This window comes from Megalobrama amblycephala, linkage group LG21 (genome assembly GCF_018812025.1).
Source record: "Megalobrama amblycephala isolate DHTTF-2021 linkage group LG21, ASM1881202v1, whole genome shotgun sequence".
Taxonomy (NCBI): domain Eukaryota; kingdom Metazoa; phylum Chordata; class Actinopteri; order Cypriniformes; family Xenocyprididae; genus Megalobrama; species Megalobrama amblycephala.
Genome location: NC_063064.1, coordinates 5,478,919 through 5,498,763, shown reverse-complemented (window position 1 = coordinate 5,498,763; position 19,845 = coordinate 5,478,919). Strand labels below are relative to the sequence as shown.

Here is a 19,845-nt window from a genome sequence, read left to right as displayed (position 1 = left end):
GAGAAACAGAGTAAAGTTCAAATTGTTATTCACCGAAAAGCTGTCACACAAATTTGAATATTAATGATGATTGTATACGTGTTTGATTATATTTAGAGTGGGTACGGAAAGTATTCAGACCCCTTAAATTTTTCACTCTTTGTTATATTGCAGCCATTTGCTAAAATCATTTAAGTTCATTTTTTTTCCCTCAATGTACACACAGCACCCCATATTGACAGAAAAACACAGAATTGTTGACATTTTTGCAGATTTATTAAAAAAGAAAAACTGAAATATCACATGGTCCTAAGTATTCAGACCCTTTGCTGTGACACTCATATATTTAACTCAGGTGCATTTCTTCTGATCATCCTTGAGATGGTTCTACACCTTCATTTGAGTCCAGCTGTGTTTGATTATACTGATTGGACTTGATTAGGAAAGCCACACACCTGTCTATATAAGACCTTACAGCTCACAGTGCATGTCAGAGCAAATGAGAATCATGAGGTCAAAGGAACTGCCTGAAGAGCTCAGAGACAGAATTGTGGCAAGGCACAGATCTGGCCAAGGTTACAAAAAACTGCAGGCCACCAGTACTTTATGGCAGAGTGTCCCGTACGGAAAACCTTTCCTCAGTGCAAGACACATGAAAGCCTGCATGGAGTTTGCTAAAAAGACTGAAGGACTCCAAGATGGTGAGAAATAAGATTCTCTGGTCTGATGAGACCAAGATAGAACTTTTTGGCCTTAATTCTAAACCCTAAGCACACAGCTAAAATAACGAAGGAGTTGCTTCACAACAACTCCGTGACTGTTCTTGAATGGCCCAGCCAGAGCCCTGACTTAAACCCAATTGAGCATCTCTGGAGAGACCTAAAAATGGCTGTCCACCAACGTTTACCATCTAACCTGACAGAACTGGAGAGGATCTACAAGGAGGAATGGCAGAGGATCCTCAAATCCAGGTGTGAAAAACTTGTTGCATCTTTCCCAAAAAGACTCATACATCAAAAGGGTGCTTCTACTAAATACTGAGCAAAGGGTCTGAATACTTAGGACCATGTGATATTTCAGTTTTTCTTTTTTAATAAATCTTTTTTAATAAATTAATAAATCTGCAAAAATGTCAACAATTCTGTGTTTTCTGTCAATATGGGGTGCTGTGTGTACATTAATGAGGAAAAAAAAAAAGAACTTAAATGATTTTAGCAAATGGCTGCAATATAACAAAGAGTGAAAAATTTAAGGGGGTCTGAATACTTTCCGTACCCACTGTATATTACACACACATATACGGTTTGGAATGACATGGGGTGAGTAAACGAATAATACGTTTATTTCTGCCCAAACTATTTAACTATTTCTGTAATATATCTGTTGTTAGAAAACACTGTACATTTATGAATGTATAACCTGACACTCAAAAACACACAAACTGAGTTTTAACTAATATTCAATTTATGCTATTTTACATCTAAACCCAAGTTGGAGAAATGATCATATACACACTAAAAGACAAATGCACACAGAGAGCAGATTTATCTGCATGTTTTGGCAACCAAATAACTACTACTTTATCCTAATCTATTCTTTTGCAGACTTCCTTGAAATGCAGATCACACTTCCTTTCTAGAAAGGCCAAGACCCCATTAATGTGGCCCAAATGTGTCAGTGTTTTGTATTTTTCACAGGGGGTTTGATTCAACGACCTCCGTGAGGCAGCACCGCATTAAGATTCCACACACTGCGCTAGAATCTTTGTGCTTTAAGACTGAGCAGAGTTCATGTTTTTTGTCAACAGGACCATCAGGCAGTGTGACTTCACTGGGAGGCAGCGGGCCGACACCAGCTGACTCATTCCCCTCAGGATCACTGCCTCTCTCTATGAATTAGAACCGGCTGACACGCGTAGGTGTTTTTTCACACTTACAGATAGGGAGGGGGGCTAGGGCAATACATGCCAAAAATGTCACATCGCTAAAGGGGTATTTCCAGAAAGAGAGATTTTGTGCAGGGGTTGAATGAAGGGGGAAGGATACGATCAGTGCCGGGAAACAGGGTCCGTCCTGTGAGGAGCTCAGCCATTATGCAGCCCACCGACCAGATGTCCACTACAACACAAAACAAAAACCCTGTTCTCATTCGTGGAAACAAAATACATTCTGTTAAAGACAACACGATATTAACTTGAACTTTTCAGTTAATAAATTGTTCAAGGCCCCGTTTCCTCCTGGTATTAAGATGCGTTTTGGTCGATCGGATCACAAGTAGACGAGGGAGAAACACCGGTTTATATCTGGTGTTTTAATCTGTCTCTTTTGTCCACTTTTGACCACTTCTGTCCTGATTTCTTCAAGAGGAGGGTGGGCTTTTTCAGACCTTTCGATTTAATGGATGCAATCTACAAATGTACGCGAAAAGGAGACAATGGAAAAACACGGAGAGCATCAGCTTTGGTTTCTGCTCTGATAGGTGCAAGACCACGCTGAACGCTGTGAGTGTGTGTTACAAATCAGGAATGGCGAGACAACATTGTGCTTGGTACGTTTTGGTTGGCGGAGAGTAGAAGGTCTTTAGTGGCTGTTCGAACACATTTGAGCATCTACGCTACGGAAGTGGAAGTGGTTGAAAATGGACTCAAAACGTTTTACACCTGTATTTAGTTTCGTCCACTTGTGATTGGATTGACGAAAATGCTTCTTAATACCAAGGGCATAAAACTCCTCAGTGCAAGTTATTCTAATGAAAAAAAAAATGTTTGTCTTATATTTCATTAAATAGGGAATTATGCAAATTTGTGGTGCAATGCGCATTAATTGAAACATTTTAGGTTTTCATCCCAAACAAAACCCATTAACCCAAACTTTTAACTAGTCAAAAAGAAGGTAAAGAGGTGATCTGCAACTGTAGCTGTGAAGAAACTTAATAAATGTGTGTGTCAACCAATATGAATCAAGAATTTATCCAAAATCAAGTATAGGCATTTTTGCTAATTATGTGGCAGGGGAAAATTATATTAACCAATAACATTGCCCACTTTTTAACATTCGATCAAATTCTCATGGATGATATAAATCCCATCTCATCACCATTATTTCCAGCTGAATATTCTGTTTCAGCCAGAAATAATACACAACATGAAAGTTAATGCCGTTGTGAATGCAGTTTCATGTTGTCTTCAGTTACAAAATGTAATGAATTATATTTTACTTCATCAATACATAAGCAAGGATTCTGGGTAATCCTGACCTGTCATGTTGTAGTGCATCCAGTTGAGCATGATCTCTGGGGCACGGTACCATCGGGTGGCAACGTATCCCGTCATCTCATCGTCAGTCAGCCTGGCCAGACCAAAGTCCAAAATCTGAGCACAGATATCAGAATAAGCATTAGTCATAAACTAGACTTATAACCGCTCATATTACCCTGTGTGTGCCTCGGTGTTTGCCCGACTATAAACCCACTGTTGGTCAACAGAGGATAATAATAACAGATGTGACAGTGGAAAAAGCATCAGATGATAATTATGATGGCAGAGATCTTGGCAAACAGAGCACGGCCTCACCTTCAGTTCACAGTCTTCATTTACAGCCAAGTTACTGGGTTTAAGATCCTGTACGAAAGAACAAGGTGAGCAGATAGATTGAATAAGTGGGAATCGCTTTGCATTTGCATCATGTTTACTACACTTTCATGAACTAATAAACATCGTCCTGGGAGCTAAAATCAGTCAGCCCACGACAGAAAAAAAATTAAAAAATTAATTATAAACCATAAAGGTGTTTACACAAGCAGCGGAGCAGATGAAGCCCTAAAACCAAATCAGTTTATCTCTGCAAATTTGCAATAAAACTTACGTTCCATACTAATGAGAAAAACTCTGTACAGACAGCTGTACGTTTGAATTAAACTGGTTTAAAATTCACACTATCTTTCCATCCTTACACATTAATAATTCAGTGATTCTGCCAGTAACTGAAAAAAATGAATTTCTGAATTGTATTTCTAAAGTTTTAGAATATATATATATATATATATATATATATGATTAAATGTCTCTTATGTTCACCAAGGCTGCATTGAAAAAAAAATATTTGATCAAAAACACAGTAAAAAACAGCAATATTGAGCAATATTTAAAATTATTATCCAATTATTTGAATACATAAAATGTGTATATTTAAAATGTAATTTATTCCTGTGGGTCAGAGCTGAATTTCCAGCATCATTACTCCAGTCTTCAGTGTCACATGATCCTTCAGAAATCATTCTAATATGCTGATGCGCTGCTGAAGAAACATTTCTGATTATTATCAATGTTGAAAACAGCTGTGCTGCTTCATATTTTTGTGGAAACAGTGATCTTTTTTTTTTCAGGATCATATGATGAATACAAAGTTAACAGAAAGAACAGCATCAATCTGTAACACTATAAATATCTTTACTGTCCCTTTTGATCAATTTAATATATGTACAGTACAGTTCAAAAGTTTGGAACCACTAAGATTTTTAATGTTTTTAAAAGAAGTTTCGTCTGCTCACCAAGGCTACATTTATTTAATTAAAAATACAGTAAAAAAGAGTAATATTGTGAAATATTATTACAATTTAAAATAACTGTTTTCTATTTGAATATATTTCACAAAGTAATTTATTCCTGTGATGGCAAAGCTGAATTTTTAGCATCATTACTCCAGTCTTCAGTGTCACATGATCCTTCAGAAATCATTCTAATATGCTGATCTGCTGCTCAAGAAACATTTAATGTGTATTTTCAATTGTACAAAATATTTGTGTACAATATTTTTTTTCAGGATTATTTGATGAATAGAAAGTTCAAAAGAACAGTGTTTATCTGAAATACTAATCTTTTGTAACATTATAAATGTCTTTACTGCCACTTTTGATTGATTTAATGCATCCTTGCTGAATAAAAGTATTCATTTCTTTAATTTCTTTTCAAAAAAATAAAAATAAAAATTCTTACTGACCCCAAACTTTTGAACGGTAGTGTATAATGCTACAGAAGCTTTGTATTTCAGATAAATGCTGTTCTTTTGAACTTTCTATTCATCAAGGAATCCTGAAAAAAAAACTGTTTTCAACATTGAAAATACATCATTAAATGTTTCTTGAGCAGCAGATCAGCATATTAGAATGATTTCTGAAGGATCATGTGACACTGAAGACTGGAGTAATGATGCTGAAAATTCAGCTTTGCATCACAGGAATAAATTACTTTGTCAAATATATTCAAATAGTACACAGTTATTTTAAATTGTAATAATATTTCACAATATTACTGTTTTTTACTGTATTTTTAATTAAATAAATGTAGCCTTGGTGAGCAGACGAAACTTCTGTTAAAAAACATTAAAAATCTTAGTGGTTCCAAACTTTTGGACTGTACTGTATAATATATATATATATATTCTAAAACTTTAGTTGGTAAGGTATTTTAATGATTAAATGTCTCTTATGTTCACCAAGGCTGCATTTATTTGATCAAAAACACAGTAAAAAACAGCAATATTGAGCAATATTTAAAATTATTATCCAATTATTTGAATACATAAAATGTATACATTTAAAATGTAATTTATTCCTGTGGGTCAGAGCTGAATTTCCAGCATCATTACTCCAGTCATCAGTGTCTCATGATCCTTCAGAAATCATTCTAATATGCTGATGCGCTGCTGAAGAAACATTTCTGATTATTATCAATGTTGAAAACAGCTGTGCTGCTTCATATTTTTGTGGAAACAGTGATTTTTTTTTTTTTTCAGGATCATATGATGAATACAAAGTTAACAGAAAGAACAGCATCAATCTGTAACACTATAAATATCTTTACTGTCCCTTTTGATCAATTTAATACATGTATATATACACACACACACACACACCCACACCCATAAATAAATGGCGTTATGGGCAGAAAGTGTGGTCTACTCACTCTGTGGATGATGTCTGCTGAGTGAATGTACTGTGGGGAGAAAAGAAAAGACAGATGGATTTACTTTAACCAAATACAGAGATCAATAAGAAGCAATTAGTGTACCTGCAGGCTAAACATCTGAGTGAAGCACACTTTACATCAACTGTCCTTCATACTCTTGAAGTATTACACTTGAAGAACCTTACACGGTTATCTTTTAAAATAACTTTAGAGAGTGTATCATAGCAATTGTCCACTGGACAGGATGTTAAACAGCAGAGATAAAGGAAAACAATAGTCACAATGTACTGTATGTATGTATGCATGTATCTATCTATCTAGATAACACATAATATTCTTATATAGTGGATATATAAGAATATTATGTGTGAAGTTGCAATGCTTGGTAACTGTGAACACAATAAATCAAAACATCATTCCCATTATAGTCAATAAAGCTGTCTATACTTTGTCTGTTTGCCACACTATTGAGATTTTTTTTTTTAAATCATGCCATGGTTATATACCACAGTATAAACAGCACAGCAGAGTACTGTCAGTCCTACTCAATGGTTTGCCACAGATACTGTCAATAACCCAGAATATTCCTTTAAGCTCCTATTACAGTGAGCAATTACGGCAAAGTAACAGGGGCCTAACCTTTAATCCTCGAAGGATCTGATAAATGAGGAACTGGACGTGGTCATCTGTCAGCTTCTGGCACTTGACGATATTGTTGAGGTCTGCTCCCATCAGGTGAGTCACCAGATACCTGTTAAACACAGTCATCATGACACAGCAACTTCACAGATCATGACACTGAAGACTAAGGAGTAGTGCGAATTAGGGCTGCACAATAATTTTCCTGTGATTGGCTACATATTATGCTTTGAAAAGACAGGAATTTTCACAAGATGACATGGGTTGCTTATAGCGGGGAAACGCAGAAACATTATTTTTACTCTGAGGACTTTGAGTGCAAAATCACTGACTGAACAATTTGGGAAAAATTTGAGTGTATATACTTGGGTTTGCTTTTTCCAACAATTAACTCCAACCTCTTTCAGTAACCATGAAGTGCAAATAGTTTTCATAGACCACATTCCCAAGGTTTTGACCAATTCGTTTGTTAATTGCTGCAGTCTATTTAAAATATTTAATTAAACTTAAAGAAAAAATTCTTTTAAAAAATCTGTTTGAATGAATGATTCAATGACTCACTCATAATGACTTCACTTGTTTCATTACTGTATGAATCAGCATTTCTGAACAAATCTCTTGAATGAATGATTCAGTGACAAACAAATTTTAACAGTCACTTGTCGCCACCTACAGGTGTAACGAAGTAATCGATGCAATCATTATTTGAAGCGCCAACTTTTTTAAACATTCCTTATGGTGGTTATACACTAACATGACAGGGACAATAAAACAAAACAAATCAAACAATTAAACAAACAAACAATGACAACAACAAAAGAACATATCCGAGTAAAAATATTACAGCAACTGTGATGCACAAGCACAATCTGCAGATTTGCCCATCAAATTAGTAATTGACTCCCACATGCTCAAAAAGACATGCTCTTTCCTTTCCTTAATAAAACGAATCCTTTCCAAATGCAAAATCTTTCCCAAGTCCATGATCCACATATAAAACGTAGGTACTGCTTTAGACTTCCAATGTTGTAAAATCAGACGTTTTGCAAGTAACATGCTGAGGGAAACAGCTTGTGCTTCATATTTGTCCAGCACCACTTCTGGTGTCACCACACCAAACAATGCCATGATAGGTTCCGGCTTTATAGTTCTGTTATATACCTCAGAATGATGACCAATCAACAAGTTCCAGAAGGTGTTGATCTTGTGACACGTGAGGAATTGATGGCTAAGTGCCCCTTCTGCAGCTGAACATTTTGGACACAAAGGTGATTTAGACAACCTACATTGGGAAAAGTGTCTGTGAACGACTTTAAATTGTATTAGACCCAAACGTGCATTTATCGAACTATTATGAATATTGTCAATGCATGATTTCCATGTCTCCACCGATATATCTGTGCCCAGTTCCTCCTCCTAGAGCTGTTTAAATGTTTCTGAGGATGTCGGACTCTGCTCCAGAAATACATTTGGTCTAGACACCGATCCCTTCTCAAAAGGCTTAATATCTTGCATCCAATCCAGTTCCGCATGCTGAGGTTTCTCGCCAAGTTACTTTCAAAAGGTGACTACCATAGACATCAGTGTTTATATCTGAACTATAAACTTTTATCCCAGTACTTCTGTGATCATTTGTATATTTGTAACATGGAAATATGTTTGTGAAGCTGTTTCATACCTAGAAAGGCAAACTTTTTCTGGTTCAGAGGCAGCGCCAACGCATATTTGAATATTCCGGTGTGATTTTGCCAAAGCTTAAATAGACATGGCCGAATAGTTGTCATTTAGGAATGAGATTGTGTGGGTGCAACTCTAGCTGAAAGACAACTGAATTTCATCTTTTCCAGTTTTCACACTCAATCAATCATTAAAACCTACAGCCTTCGATACGATACCTTGAAAAAAAAATATCGATATTCGATACCATTTTCAATACCATTGGAAAAACTGACATATATACAGCCATACAGATAATCTGTTATTATCTCATAAGTTTTCAGTAATTTTGTTGTAATGACTTACACACAGCACAGGGAGCTTTATATAAATCGTTGAACTACATTGAACTACTTCCTTCTTCACAAAAGAAGGTATTTTGAAGAATGGTGGTAACCAAACAGTTGATGGTGCCCATTAACTTCCATAGTAGGAAAAAAAAAATACTATGGGAGTCAATGGGGACCAGAAACTGTCTGGCTACCAACATTCTTCAAAATACTTTCTTTTGTGTTCAGCAGAAGAAAGAAACTCATACAGGTTTGGAACAACTTGAGGATGAGTAAATGATGACAGAATTTATTTTTTTGGGGTTAACTATCGCTTTAAGAGCTAATGCACGGATGCAATATACTGTTACACAACATGCATTTTCTCTCATCTATTTACATTCCGAAACTGAATGTATTTACCCGAATACTCAGCAAGACAGGCATTTTGACATAATTTATGCATTTGCCCATTTAAGCGCAATAAGCCATGAAAAAGAGCTCAATTTGGTACTCGCGAGCTGTTTGAGAGGCAGCTTTATGAGAACGCCACTTATATATATATATATCAGTAGTGTGCATGCTTTTGATGTGAGCACGAAACCTGCAGGAATGACTAAAATTATGTGCAATACAAGCACTATTGACCCAGAGCAAATGAGACAAGTGAGTGAGAGGAGGCGGGTGTGTGTCAATTCGCTGTCGGAGTGAAGAGAGAGCGAGAATGCAGAAAAGGAGTATCGGAACCGTTTCAGATATTTCAGTAGAGATACATATCAAAATATCGATATTTTTGACAACACTATTATAACCACACAACTGGGAAATAAACATCATTACATTTGTACAGCATTGACAACCAACCAGCATCTAAAGGGGAAATGTCAAGATCGACATCCAGCAGAGGGGAACAGTGGAATGCATCTGGTGCGGAGCCAGCTGGGCTCAGGGTTGCCTGCTGAAAGCTCTGCTGAACTGTGAAAGCAATCCAAGAGGCTCTCATTTGACCCGGCCATGAGCCCTATCACTAACCTTAAGCACATCGGGAGAACCAACCTGACCGTAGTGAAAATGTCTTCCATTAATAGCGAGCACTTCTGCAGAGAGCTTTGCATAGCAGAAACTCTAGTATATGGATACATGTGGTTCAGAAATATCTCTTGCCAAACATGCTCCTCCTTCTTGCCCCGAGCTCTGCTCTCACACTCATTCTCGATGAGATTTTGGGGACAGAGTATTTATAGGAGTATATTATAGTATTCTTAGCTCTTGTTTCCATGCATCTTGCAGAGCTTGTGCAAGCGCTCGATGCAGATAAAGAACACAGTGAGCCCCTTCCTTCAGTGTATGCGTGTAGAAGTCCTAGCTCCTGTTCCCACTCTCCTTGCAGCCAAACACAACTCACACTGGTGCTCTTGTTCCAGGGAAACTTGCGGTGCGCTTCCTCCTCTCTCCCTGCAGTCGTGACCTCAGATGGCTCTCAACCGACATAAATGAACTGTACTGAGACTGATCTCAACATTTGGACAGCACATGGGACATGTATAAGTGCAGTCCTTAAAGAACCCCTGAGATTAAAATGGGACTTTTATGTTGATTAGCTTCGATGCATCTATGTGTCTTTGCATCAATGACCCAGATTTTACATTGGACATGCAATGTTTTCTATACAAGCCAGGCCATGGGTGTTACACCCAGGATTGTCTTGTTCCATGTTTCACAACTATTTGGGTTTCCATCAAAACGTCAAGTGAATCTTTTCAAAGTCTGCAAAAAAAGAAATGCGAATTAGGTGCGTTTCCATCAAGTTGTTTGAGCTTATGACGGTAGTATTGGTAACCTAGTAACTAACAGTAAATAAATATTTGTGACCGAGCCTTTGTGAAGGGTTCGCCTAAACACTTATAAGAAAAGAATAAACTTGGGCTGTCAAACGCATAACAAAATAAAAGTTTGAGTTTGTATAATATATGTGTGAGTAATGTGTGTAATTAATATATATAAATACACACAAATTAATGTATATATTTAAGAGAAATATGTAATATGTACAAAAAAAGTATTTATATATAATATAAATTATATAAAAATATAAATAAATACATATACTTGCAAATATTTCTCAAATATATACATGGATGTGTTTCTATTTATATATACATAATAATTACACACAGTACACCCTCATATATTAGGCAAACTCAGACTTTTATTTTGTATGCGATTAATCGTGATTAATCGTTTGACAGCCCTAGAATAAACGAGAGCCATCTGAACTCTTCTTGACTTTAAGCGTCACACACGTGAGAGGACAACCCTGAAAAACCTGCAACACTCCAGTACAAAAGTGCGCATGACCCTTGCCTATCTACGGCAAGCCCTGAGGGTAAAATGCATTGCACACACATATACAACGAGCACCAGTACATCCTGAATTAATGCATCAGTACAGAATCAAAAAAGTCTGTTACAACACCATCAGCAGAAACAGCCGATTAGTCACGTGGGTATAAAGGTGCCCTAGATTCAAAAATTGAATTTACCTCAGCATAGTTGAATAACAAGAGTTCAGTACATGGAAAAGACATACAGTGAGTTTCAAACTCCATTATTTCCTCCTTCTTATATAAATCTCATTTGTTTAAAAGACCTCAGAAGAACAGGCGAATCTCAACATAACACAGACTGTTACGTAACAGTCGGGATCATTAATATGTACGCCCCCAATATTTGCATAATGCCAGCCCATGATCGAGGCATTAGACAAGGGCAGAACGTCTGGATGTGCACAGCTGAATCATCAGACTAGGTAAGCAAGCAAGGACAACAGCGAAAAATGGCAGATGGAGCAATAATAACTGACATGATCCATGATATCATGATATTTTTAATGATATTTGTGAATTGTCTTTCTAAATATTTCATTAGCATGTTGCTAATGTACTGTTAAATGTGGTTAAAGTTACCATCGTTTATTACTGTATTCACGGAGACAAGAGCCGTCACTATTTTCATTTTTAAACACTTGCAGTCTGTATAATTCATAAACACAACTTCATTCTTTATAAATCTCTCCAACAGCGTAGCATTAGCCGTTAGCCACGGAGCATAGCCTCAAACTCATTCAGAATCAAATGTGAACATCCAAATAAATACAATACTCACATAATCCGACGCATGCATGCAGCATGCATGACGAACATCTTGTAAAGATCCATTTTGAGGGTTATATTAGCTGTGTGAACTGTGTTTATGCTGTTAAAGGCAAGCGCAAGCTCCGTGGGTGAGGGAGCGCCAGATTTAAAGGTTCCGCACACCCTAAATCGGCTCATTTATAATGATGCCCCAAAATAAGCAGTTAAAAAAATTAATAAAAAAAAAATCTATGGGGTATTTTGAGCTGAAACTTCACAGACACATTCAGGGGACACCTTAGACTTATATTACATCTTTTAAAAAGAAGTTCTAGGGCACCTTTAAGAATTTATTCGGAAAATGCGTTTCCATTTCCCATTATTCGCATTAACTTTTTTGCACAAGGCAAAAACCACCTCAAGCAAGTGCAAAAATATTTTGCGAATTAAGGGATTCTGAATTCGAAATTTGGCACTTCCATCACTCATTTCTGACGCAATATTTCAAAATTCGCATTAAAATAGGGTGGTGGAAACTGTGTGGCTAGTAATCAAGGGGAGCCAGGTTTCAAGATTTCACTTTGGTTCTGTAAACCATTTACACTGCACAGGTGGCACAGAAGCGCTTCTGAAGTGGCATTTACCCAGACTGTTTATTGCTGCTCAGAGGTGGCACAAATGCATTTACAAAGAATTTAAAACGGGCATCATTTAATCTGGCTTTCATGCTGCATTATGTCTTTAAACAAAATTTTGAGCAAGCACAGAGCAGACGTAACTCAACACTTAGGTGTCATTTAGGTTAGCGATGCACCAATCGACCAGCCAGGGATCAGCCTGGTTGATCATTTGAATATTTGTAGCAGCAGCGCAAACACACATTTGAATGTTCCGGTTAAATAGACACGGCCGAATGTTTGGCATTCAGGAATGAGATCGTGTGGGTGTTTGAATCGAGACCGTGATCTTTTTACAATCATGCAGCTCAAGCTGAAAGACAACTGAATAGAAATGAAGTAGTGAGTTATGAGAGTTAATAGCGAGTTATCTATAATCTATTATTTAAAAGGGTGGTTCATTGCGATTTCACTTTTTTAACTTTAGTTAGTGTGTATTGTTGCTGCTTGAGCATAAACAGCGCGATAGCTCGATATAATAATACACATCCGATCGTCTAATTGCTTGAATGTCCAAACCATAAAACAAATGAACTGACACAGTTTAGTTAAGACGCAAGGCTCACCACTCGCACGCCATCACTATGTGTTGAACCGGCGTTCACCTCCGTGTTGCTTTTATGCTGCTGACTGGACCGGGTGGAGTCACGTGGCTACACGCGGTAGTGTGTTTTTAAGGGGGAAGTATTAACAGGATTAAAAAAACGAAATAACCGACATGGGAAAATTACGTCGGTTAGAGGTTCTGAATTTCGGTTTCGATTACTTTTCGATTAATCGTCCAGCCCTATTGGTGACATCATAAACCCTGCAATTAACATAAACACTGCCCTGGGAACACGCAACAAAGTGGGCGAGGCCATGCCGCGTGCATACAAGTCTTCTTCCCAGGGACGCTGGACTTCGGGAACAATGTTTAAAATGTATGTTTAATTCTGTTCCTGACAATTATAGTGTTAATTTAGCGGTCTGTGCTGCACATTTTATGGAAGACAGCTTCCAGAATCCACACGAGTTCAATGCTGGATTTACACAAAGGCTATTACTGAATGATGGAGCAGTTCCCACTTTAAATTTTAATTGAAAGCAAAAGCTGCTGTTTATGGGCCCCAACCTGTAAGTATGATTTATTGTTTTATAAAGTTATATAGTTTCTGGGGCGTAAACAAAGACCAACGCGGTTTGGCTTCGCTAGCCAGTTAGCTAAATTCTATTTCATACTTCCAACAACCGCCTTCAAACACCAACATACATCTATGTAATCACACCAGCGAACTTCTGTTGGTGTTTGTTGGCGTTTGTTTTATCAGTGTACAGCAGAGGGAGGGGCTTCATAGAAACAGGAACTCAGAAGAGCATTTTTAGGAGAAGGGAAACGGTGTTGTCTGGCTAACACCAGATCAAGGTCAATTTAAAATTGAACATTGGCCTGGGTAGTCTGTATGTATTTTCTACTGCACAAGAGGCGTGATCAACCAGCATTATTCACGCAATTGGATAGTCCTTCAACCAATCAGATCAATGATCCGGGTGACGTACTTTGCAGAGCGACGCAAAAACTCCAGACAGGTTTAGTTTGTATTGGTTTGTAGCATTGATCAGCGGTTTGCAGAAGCAGCAATGGCATCCAGCGATTTTTGCAGGTTGTGCAAAAAAAAAAAAAAAACACATGAAAGTGAGTGGTATTTACACCCACTTGAGCGATTTGTTTGCTAAACTAAAGAAGTCATTCAGCATCGTCGAAAGGTTAAAAGGAATTGGATTGACAGTCGTGCTTGCCGTCGCTTCTCTATCGTCATCGTGTTATACCCGCCAATAGCGAGCAAGGTGGATAAGCCAGTCTGTGATTGGTTCCCGCAAAAGTGTAACAGAAGCAGTAGAAATGAATGTACTGGTTTCCAGACGGAGTTGCCGGGCGAAATCAAATCGCAGAGAGATCAGGCTGGGTTTACCCAGTCTAGAAACGGTGTAGAATAAAGGTAAAATGCAAAGCCACTGGAAGGCAAGCCTGCAACCTTTAGCCAAAAAAGCATAACGCTAACGCTCCGCCCCCCGCGGTACGCAGGGAATGAGACCAGAGGCTTTTTTTGAATGGAAGTCAATGGACGAGAGGCTTCACTACGCTGATTAAACAGCTTTTGTGGGGAAATAGCTAATCATTTAATTAATGGACAGCCTGTTTGCCAATCTTCAGAATGTTTTACACTAAACAAAACTTTCGTTGGAAACTATATGAAGATTTTAGCTTGATAAAAATGTATTTTTTTAAGAGAAGGCAGACTAGGGAAAGTTGCGACTGATGTCACTGCCATTACAGGATAGGCTGAGAGGTGCCACACGTGATTAAGTTAGCCGTTACGCTTTCTCCAATGGTAAGAAATACAGACCCTCTTATCTCCCCATTATATTCAATCTCTGGTAAAATGTATGAAAAATACAGCGTTTTTTTTATTTTTTAAATGAAGCATTAAGATATATAAATCTGCGCCCCATAAACACAATCAAGCCTAGAAAACAAAACAGTGAACCACCCCTTTAAATGATTAAATTACCATAAAATATTCAGGTTGAGCTCCAGCATGAGTGAAAAGTGAACTAAAGTAAATCAAATGAGAAATATTTCAAAAATGTATTATATTGTAATATTTACGACAATAATAATTACTTGTATGATTCATAATCATTATTTACTTATTAATAACTAGTGATAATTAATCATTATATATTCCCCCCAAGATTATACATGTTAACAAAGGTATATGTGTGCATTAAGCTTACATTGTAAACCCTAACGCTCAAAATAATTAATTGGTTTGAGTAGGACAAACTTAAATTAAACAAATTAGTTCAGTCAAATTAACTTTTATGAGTATTTAGAAATATCCTTTTCTCTTTCGAGTTCACAGAACTGATATATTTTAAGTTAACTGAGCTGTTTTGTTGTTTTGAGTTTCATGAACTTATTTCTTTTAATGTAGACAAACTTATGTTTAACTGAAACTGGGCTGGGATTTCCATTTCCCAGCATGCATTGCCCATTAAACTCGGATGGGAGAGTAAATGCTTAAATTAAGTGTTATATAATGTTTTTTGTGCAAGATTAAAGGTCCCGTTTTTCGTGGTTTTTTGAAGCTTTGATTGTGTTTATAGTGTGCAATATAACATGTGTTCATGTTTCGCGTGTAAAAAAAACACAGTATTTTTCACATAATTTACTTATCTGTATACCGCTGTTTCCACTGTCATAAAAACGGGCTGATGACTTCCTTGTTCTATGAAGTCCCTCCTTCAGAAATACGTAACGAGTTCTGATTGTGCCAGCGGTTCCTGTGTTGTGATTCGACAGCAGCTTAGCGAACCTTGCCCGGAAAGGTCACGCCTCTTACCATAACGTGGAGATGCACGCGCTCAGTGTTATTGTAAACATGTCTTTAATTTTACCCTATCAATTTGAGCCGGAATCAGACCCGGTGATTGGACTGCGGGATGAAAATAACAGCGTTTCGACGACATGGCGACAAACACACTCTACAAACGCAACTCTTGTGTATTCCTGTGGGCGGAGGTTAGTCAAAAAACTGTTTTAGTGACGTCATTAAAGAAGGAAGTAGAGGGATGTAGTCCAAACTGGCCGTTCGATGTAGGCGACTTCTGTTAAATAAAATATCTCGCTTGGCATTGAACTTTGAGCTTTAAAATTTTACAGATTTTATTTATACTCTAACAACAACACTAACTAAAGTTTGAAACATGGGATCACGAAGAACGGGACCTTTAATGTTAAGTGGGAGATTTAGTAGTGATTAATGTTTTGTTATGCTAGAAGAGTTTCTGTTAATGTGGGTTTTTGGAGAGTTACCATCATGGTGACAAGCGGTGCATGCGGCTTGGTTTGAGAGCAAGCGTGTTAAATGCTTCATATTGCTGCACTCATTTACATTGGGGTTCCCTGATCATTTTAAGTTAAATGTATGAGTGTACTCAAACATTTCAAATTAAGAACAAACTGAATTTCTTAATTTAATTTTTTTTTTGAGTCTTGCCAACTTATTCGGGTTTACAGTGTACTTAAATCTTTGAGTTGCATTAAATTAAGATTAACAAAAACACTAAATACTGTATATATTTTGATTTAAATTAATGTTTATTTGTAATTAAAAAAAAAAAACTAGCTATGCTTACTGATGATATTTATGTTTGCAAACTTACAAAGAAATTTGCCTCAAAGTTAGTAGAACTTATCCGGGTTTACAGTGTACAAAGCAAAGTGACACATTCATTGTAATTATTAGTATGACAATGAATTAGCCAAAATTCCATAATTGTGACAGCTCAGTCATATGAAACTCTTTCCAAGGCAATCAATTTCTACCTATTCCCTGGATGAGTGATTATTCTTTTGTGTTGATAATTTTTAGAGGAAACTATATGAGGCAATAACAGTTTGCAGGTTATTGCCTGTGTGCCACGAGGAAATTATGCTTAGCGGATGAAGCCGTGTTGCCATGGTAACAAAGGATATTCCCAACATGTACACAGCCACGATGTTCTTTTCCTGGAGCAGAACTCGACAGGAAGTAACAGGTGTCGCTTTCTGATTATCGACAACTGGATGCAAAGTGCTTGAACGTTACTGGATTTAACAGGCCCTTCGACACACAGCAGGCACACCGCATCATCAGGGCTACATCTAATTAAGCTTTTATTGAGCAATGCAGGGTTGTGCAGTGGAGACACCTACACATGGAGTAATTAGATGGGGCCGCACACAACTGAGGTGTGGCAGCTACGCCTGAGTAATTACTGCAGCGTGCCACTATGTACTCTGTTATTCTTTTTCTCGGTATGGCTCAGAATCCACAGAGCTAACCCATAATGCCACACAGAACATGCCCTTTCAACTTTTTCTAGAAACGAGCACAGAGGAGAGGGAAAGAGTCGATATTCTGGATGCAGGGATGGACTCAAAGAAGTTAACAACTATATTCTGAAGAGCCTGCGATGATTTGCAAAACTGTTTTTGCATGTTTAAGAAGTGGCGTGATGGCAAGTACTCACAGATACATGCAAGGTGGCCTGAAATATGCCTGATAGGATGAAATAGGTATTAAATCCTCATCAGGTACAAGTGAGGCCACCATCTAGAAATGAACCAAATACTCACACGTCATTGAATTCTTCTAGACTGGTAGCGGGCGAGAAAACATCTAGAAGCCCAATTACCTGTAACAAGCACAAGAGTTATAGATAATTAGTCTGAATCATGGCAATAATAGAAGATTAAAGGTCAAATCATATAAAGACTATGGACTTAAAGGGTTAGTTCACCTAAAAATGAAATTTCTCTCATTTATTACTCACCCTAATGTCGTTCCAAACCCGTAAGACCTTCGTTCATCTTCAGAACACAAATTAACATGTTTTTGATTAAATCTGAGAGGTTTATATCCCATAGAAAGCAACAAAATTACCACATTCAGGGTCCAGAAAAGTAGTAAATACATTGTTAAAATAGTCCATGCGACTACAGTGGTTCAAGAATACTTTTTGAGCGCAAAAACAAAAACAACGATTTTATTCAACAATATTCGTCTCGTCTTCTACGCAGTTCAGATCTTCAGTGTTTATGTCCGAACGGCAACTCATTATTGGTCATCTCCTGCGTTAGCATCACATACATGCGTTGTGCTGTTCACACGAACAGCATTGACCTGATTCGGCATTCAGACATAAACATGGAATCACTGCAACGTAAACAGCGTAGGAGAATGACAGGGTAGAAAAGAAATTGTTGAATAAAGTCGTTTTGTTTTGTTTTGTTTTTTTGTGCACAAAAAGTATTCTTGTCGCTTCATAACATTAAGGTTGAACCACTGTAGTCACTGTAGGACTATTTTAATGATGTCTTTAGTACTTCTCTGGACCTTGAATGATGGTTGCTTTCTATTGGGGATATAAAAAAAACCTCTCAGATTTCATCAAAAATATCTTAATTTGTGTTCCGAAGATGAACGAAGGTCTTACAGGTGTGGAACGACATGAGGGTGAGTAATAAATGACAGAATTTTCATTTTTGGGTGAACTAACCCTTTAAAGACTTCTTTAATCATTTAAAGAAGTGTTTTTGCTCTATTCAATGAATGTACACTTCAAGTGGAGGTTGTATTATAAATACATTATACAAGAAAATAAGCTGTACTTCATCATCTGTGATGACTGAAGTTGTTTTCTTGCTGTTGGTAAGCACGCGGCCCATTGCGGTTCCCCTCAAAGGAAACAGCACACAGAGTGAGATGTGATGCTTCCACTCGTGAACATCCTCTGTGAAACTCGTTTATATTTTGTGTGGGCATCACCTTCATCTCTCTCTCTCTGCAGGAGGAGGAGGAGGTGCATTTCATACTGGTTAAACTGCTGATGCACTTCTGCCCACGGTAACATTCGTGTAACTTGGCCATCGCTGGCTGTCAGTATCCTGTAATATTATAGATGTATTTACTGTCCCTTTTGACCAATTTAATGTGTCTTTGCTGAATAAAAGTATTCATTTCTTTCAAAAAAGCAAGAATCTTACTGAACCCAAACTTTTGCATGGTAGAGTATTTGTAAATACAAATTATGTATTTTATATAATAGAAAATTACATTATACAAAATATACAAATAATTTAAAAAAATAGCAAATACAATATAATATATAATTAATGTTTAAATAAATGTAAAAAAACAAAAAAAAAAAACAACAGGTTATCATCAGGAGTGAGTGATTGAGATTTAATTACAAACTTGATCTTAATGAAATCAATTTACATGTGGAGGTGGGTCATACTTATATCCAAATGGTAAATATTAATCTACATGGAACGGTACCCAAATCCCCTAAGTGTCATAATAAACTGCTCATCATCATCATCATCTGGATTCAGTCAGATTTGCTGAGAAAATGTTGTTAGTGTGTAAGTCTTTTGTCAATAAGTGGGCAGGTAGTTCGGTCCAGCACAGTATTTTATGTTGTTCATAAAAGCCTATATTGCAAAAGACAGTGTCGATAAATAGGTTTACAGTTCATTTTGATCATATTTCGCTGCACACAGAAAAAAAAAATGGGCTAAGAACCAAAACTCGCAGCTTGGATGCAGTGTGCCAGTCGCCGCAATATGAAAAAGGGCGATTGATGTTTGAAGAGCCGATCTGTTCAGGGATTAGAGTGTTATTAAACATTAACAACTGTAAGACAGACTAACAGACAACGCCAGGGAACCGAAATGTGCATGCATGCAGGAAAGTGGAGGGAGGGAGAGAGAAATAGAGAGCGAGTAGGTGGCTGTGATCCAGCATAGAGTTTCACCCACGCTCAAACAGAGGCAGCACAGATTCATGGACTCTGGCCAGAAGGCAAAAAAAATTAAGGGCGTTTTTTTCTATGCAAAAACATGGCGAGTGCCTTGACAACAGCAGGCAAATTAG

The 19,845-nt window shown here is 37.3% G+C and overlaps 1 protein-coding gene across 1 annotated transcript in view; it reads right to left on the bottom strand.

The window, feature by feature from the left end:
* mapk14b (mitogen-activated protein kinase 14b) overlaps nucleotides 1–19,845 on the bottom strand; it is a 53,186-nt gene that overhangs the window by 13,828 nt on the left and 19,513 nt on the right. Inside the window, 6 exon segments of the mRNA XM_048173477.1 lie at nucleotides 2,025–2,096; nucleotides 3,235–3,349; nucleotides 3,551–3,598; nucleotides 5,942–5,971; nucleotides 6,584–6,695; nucleotides 17,544–17,602. Coding sequence (XP_048029434.1) covers nucleotides 2,025–2,096; nucleotides 3,235–3,349; nucleotides 3,551–3,598; nucleotides 5,942–5,971; nucleotides 6,584–6,695; nucleotides 17,544–17,602 — 436 coding nt within the window.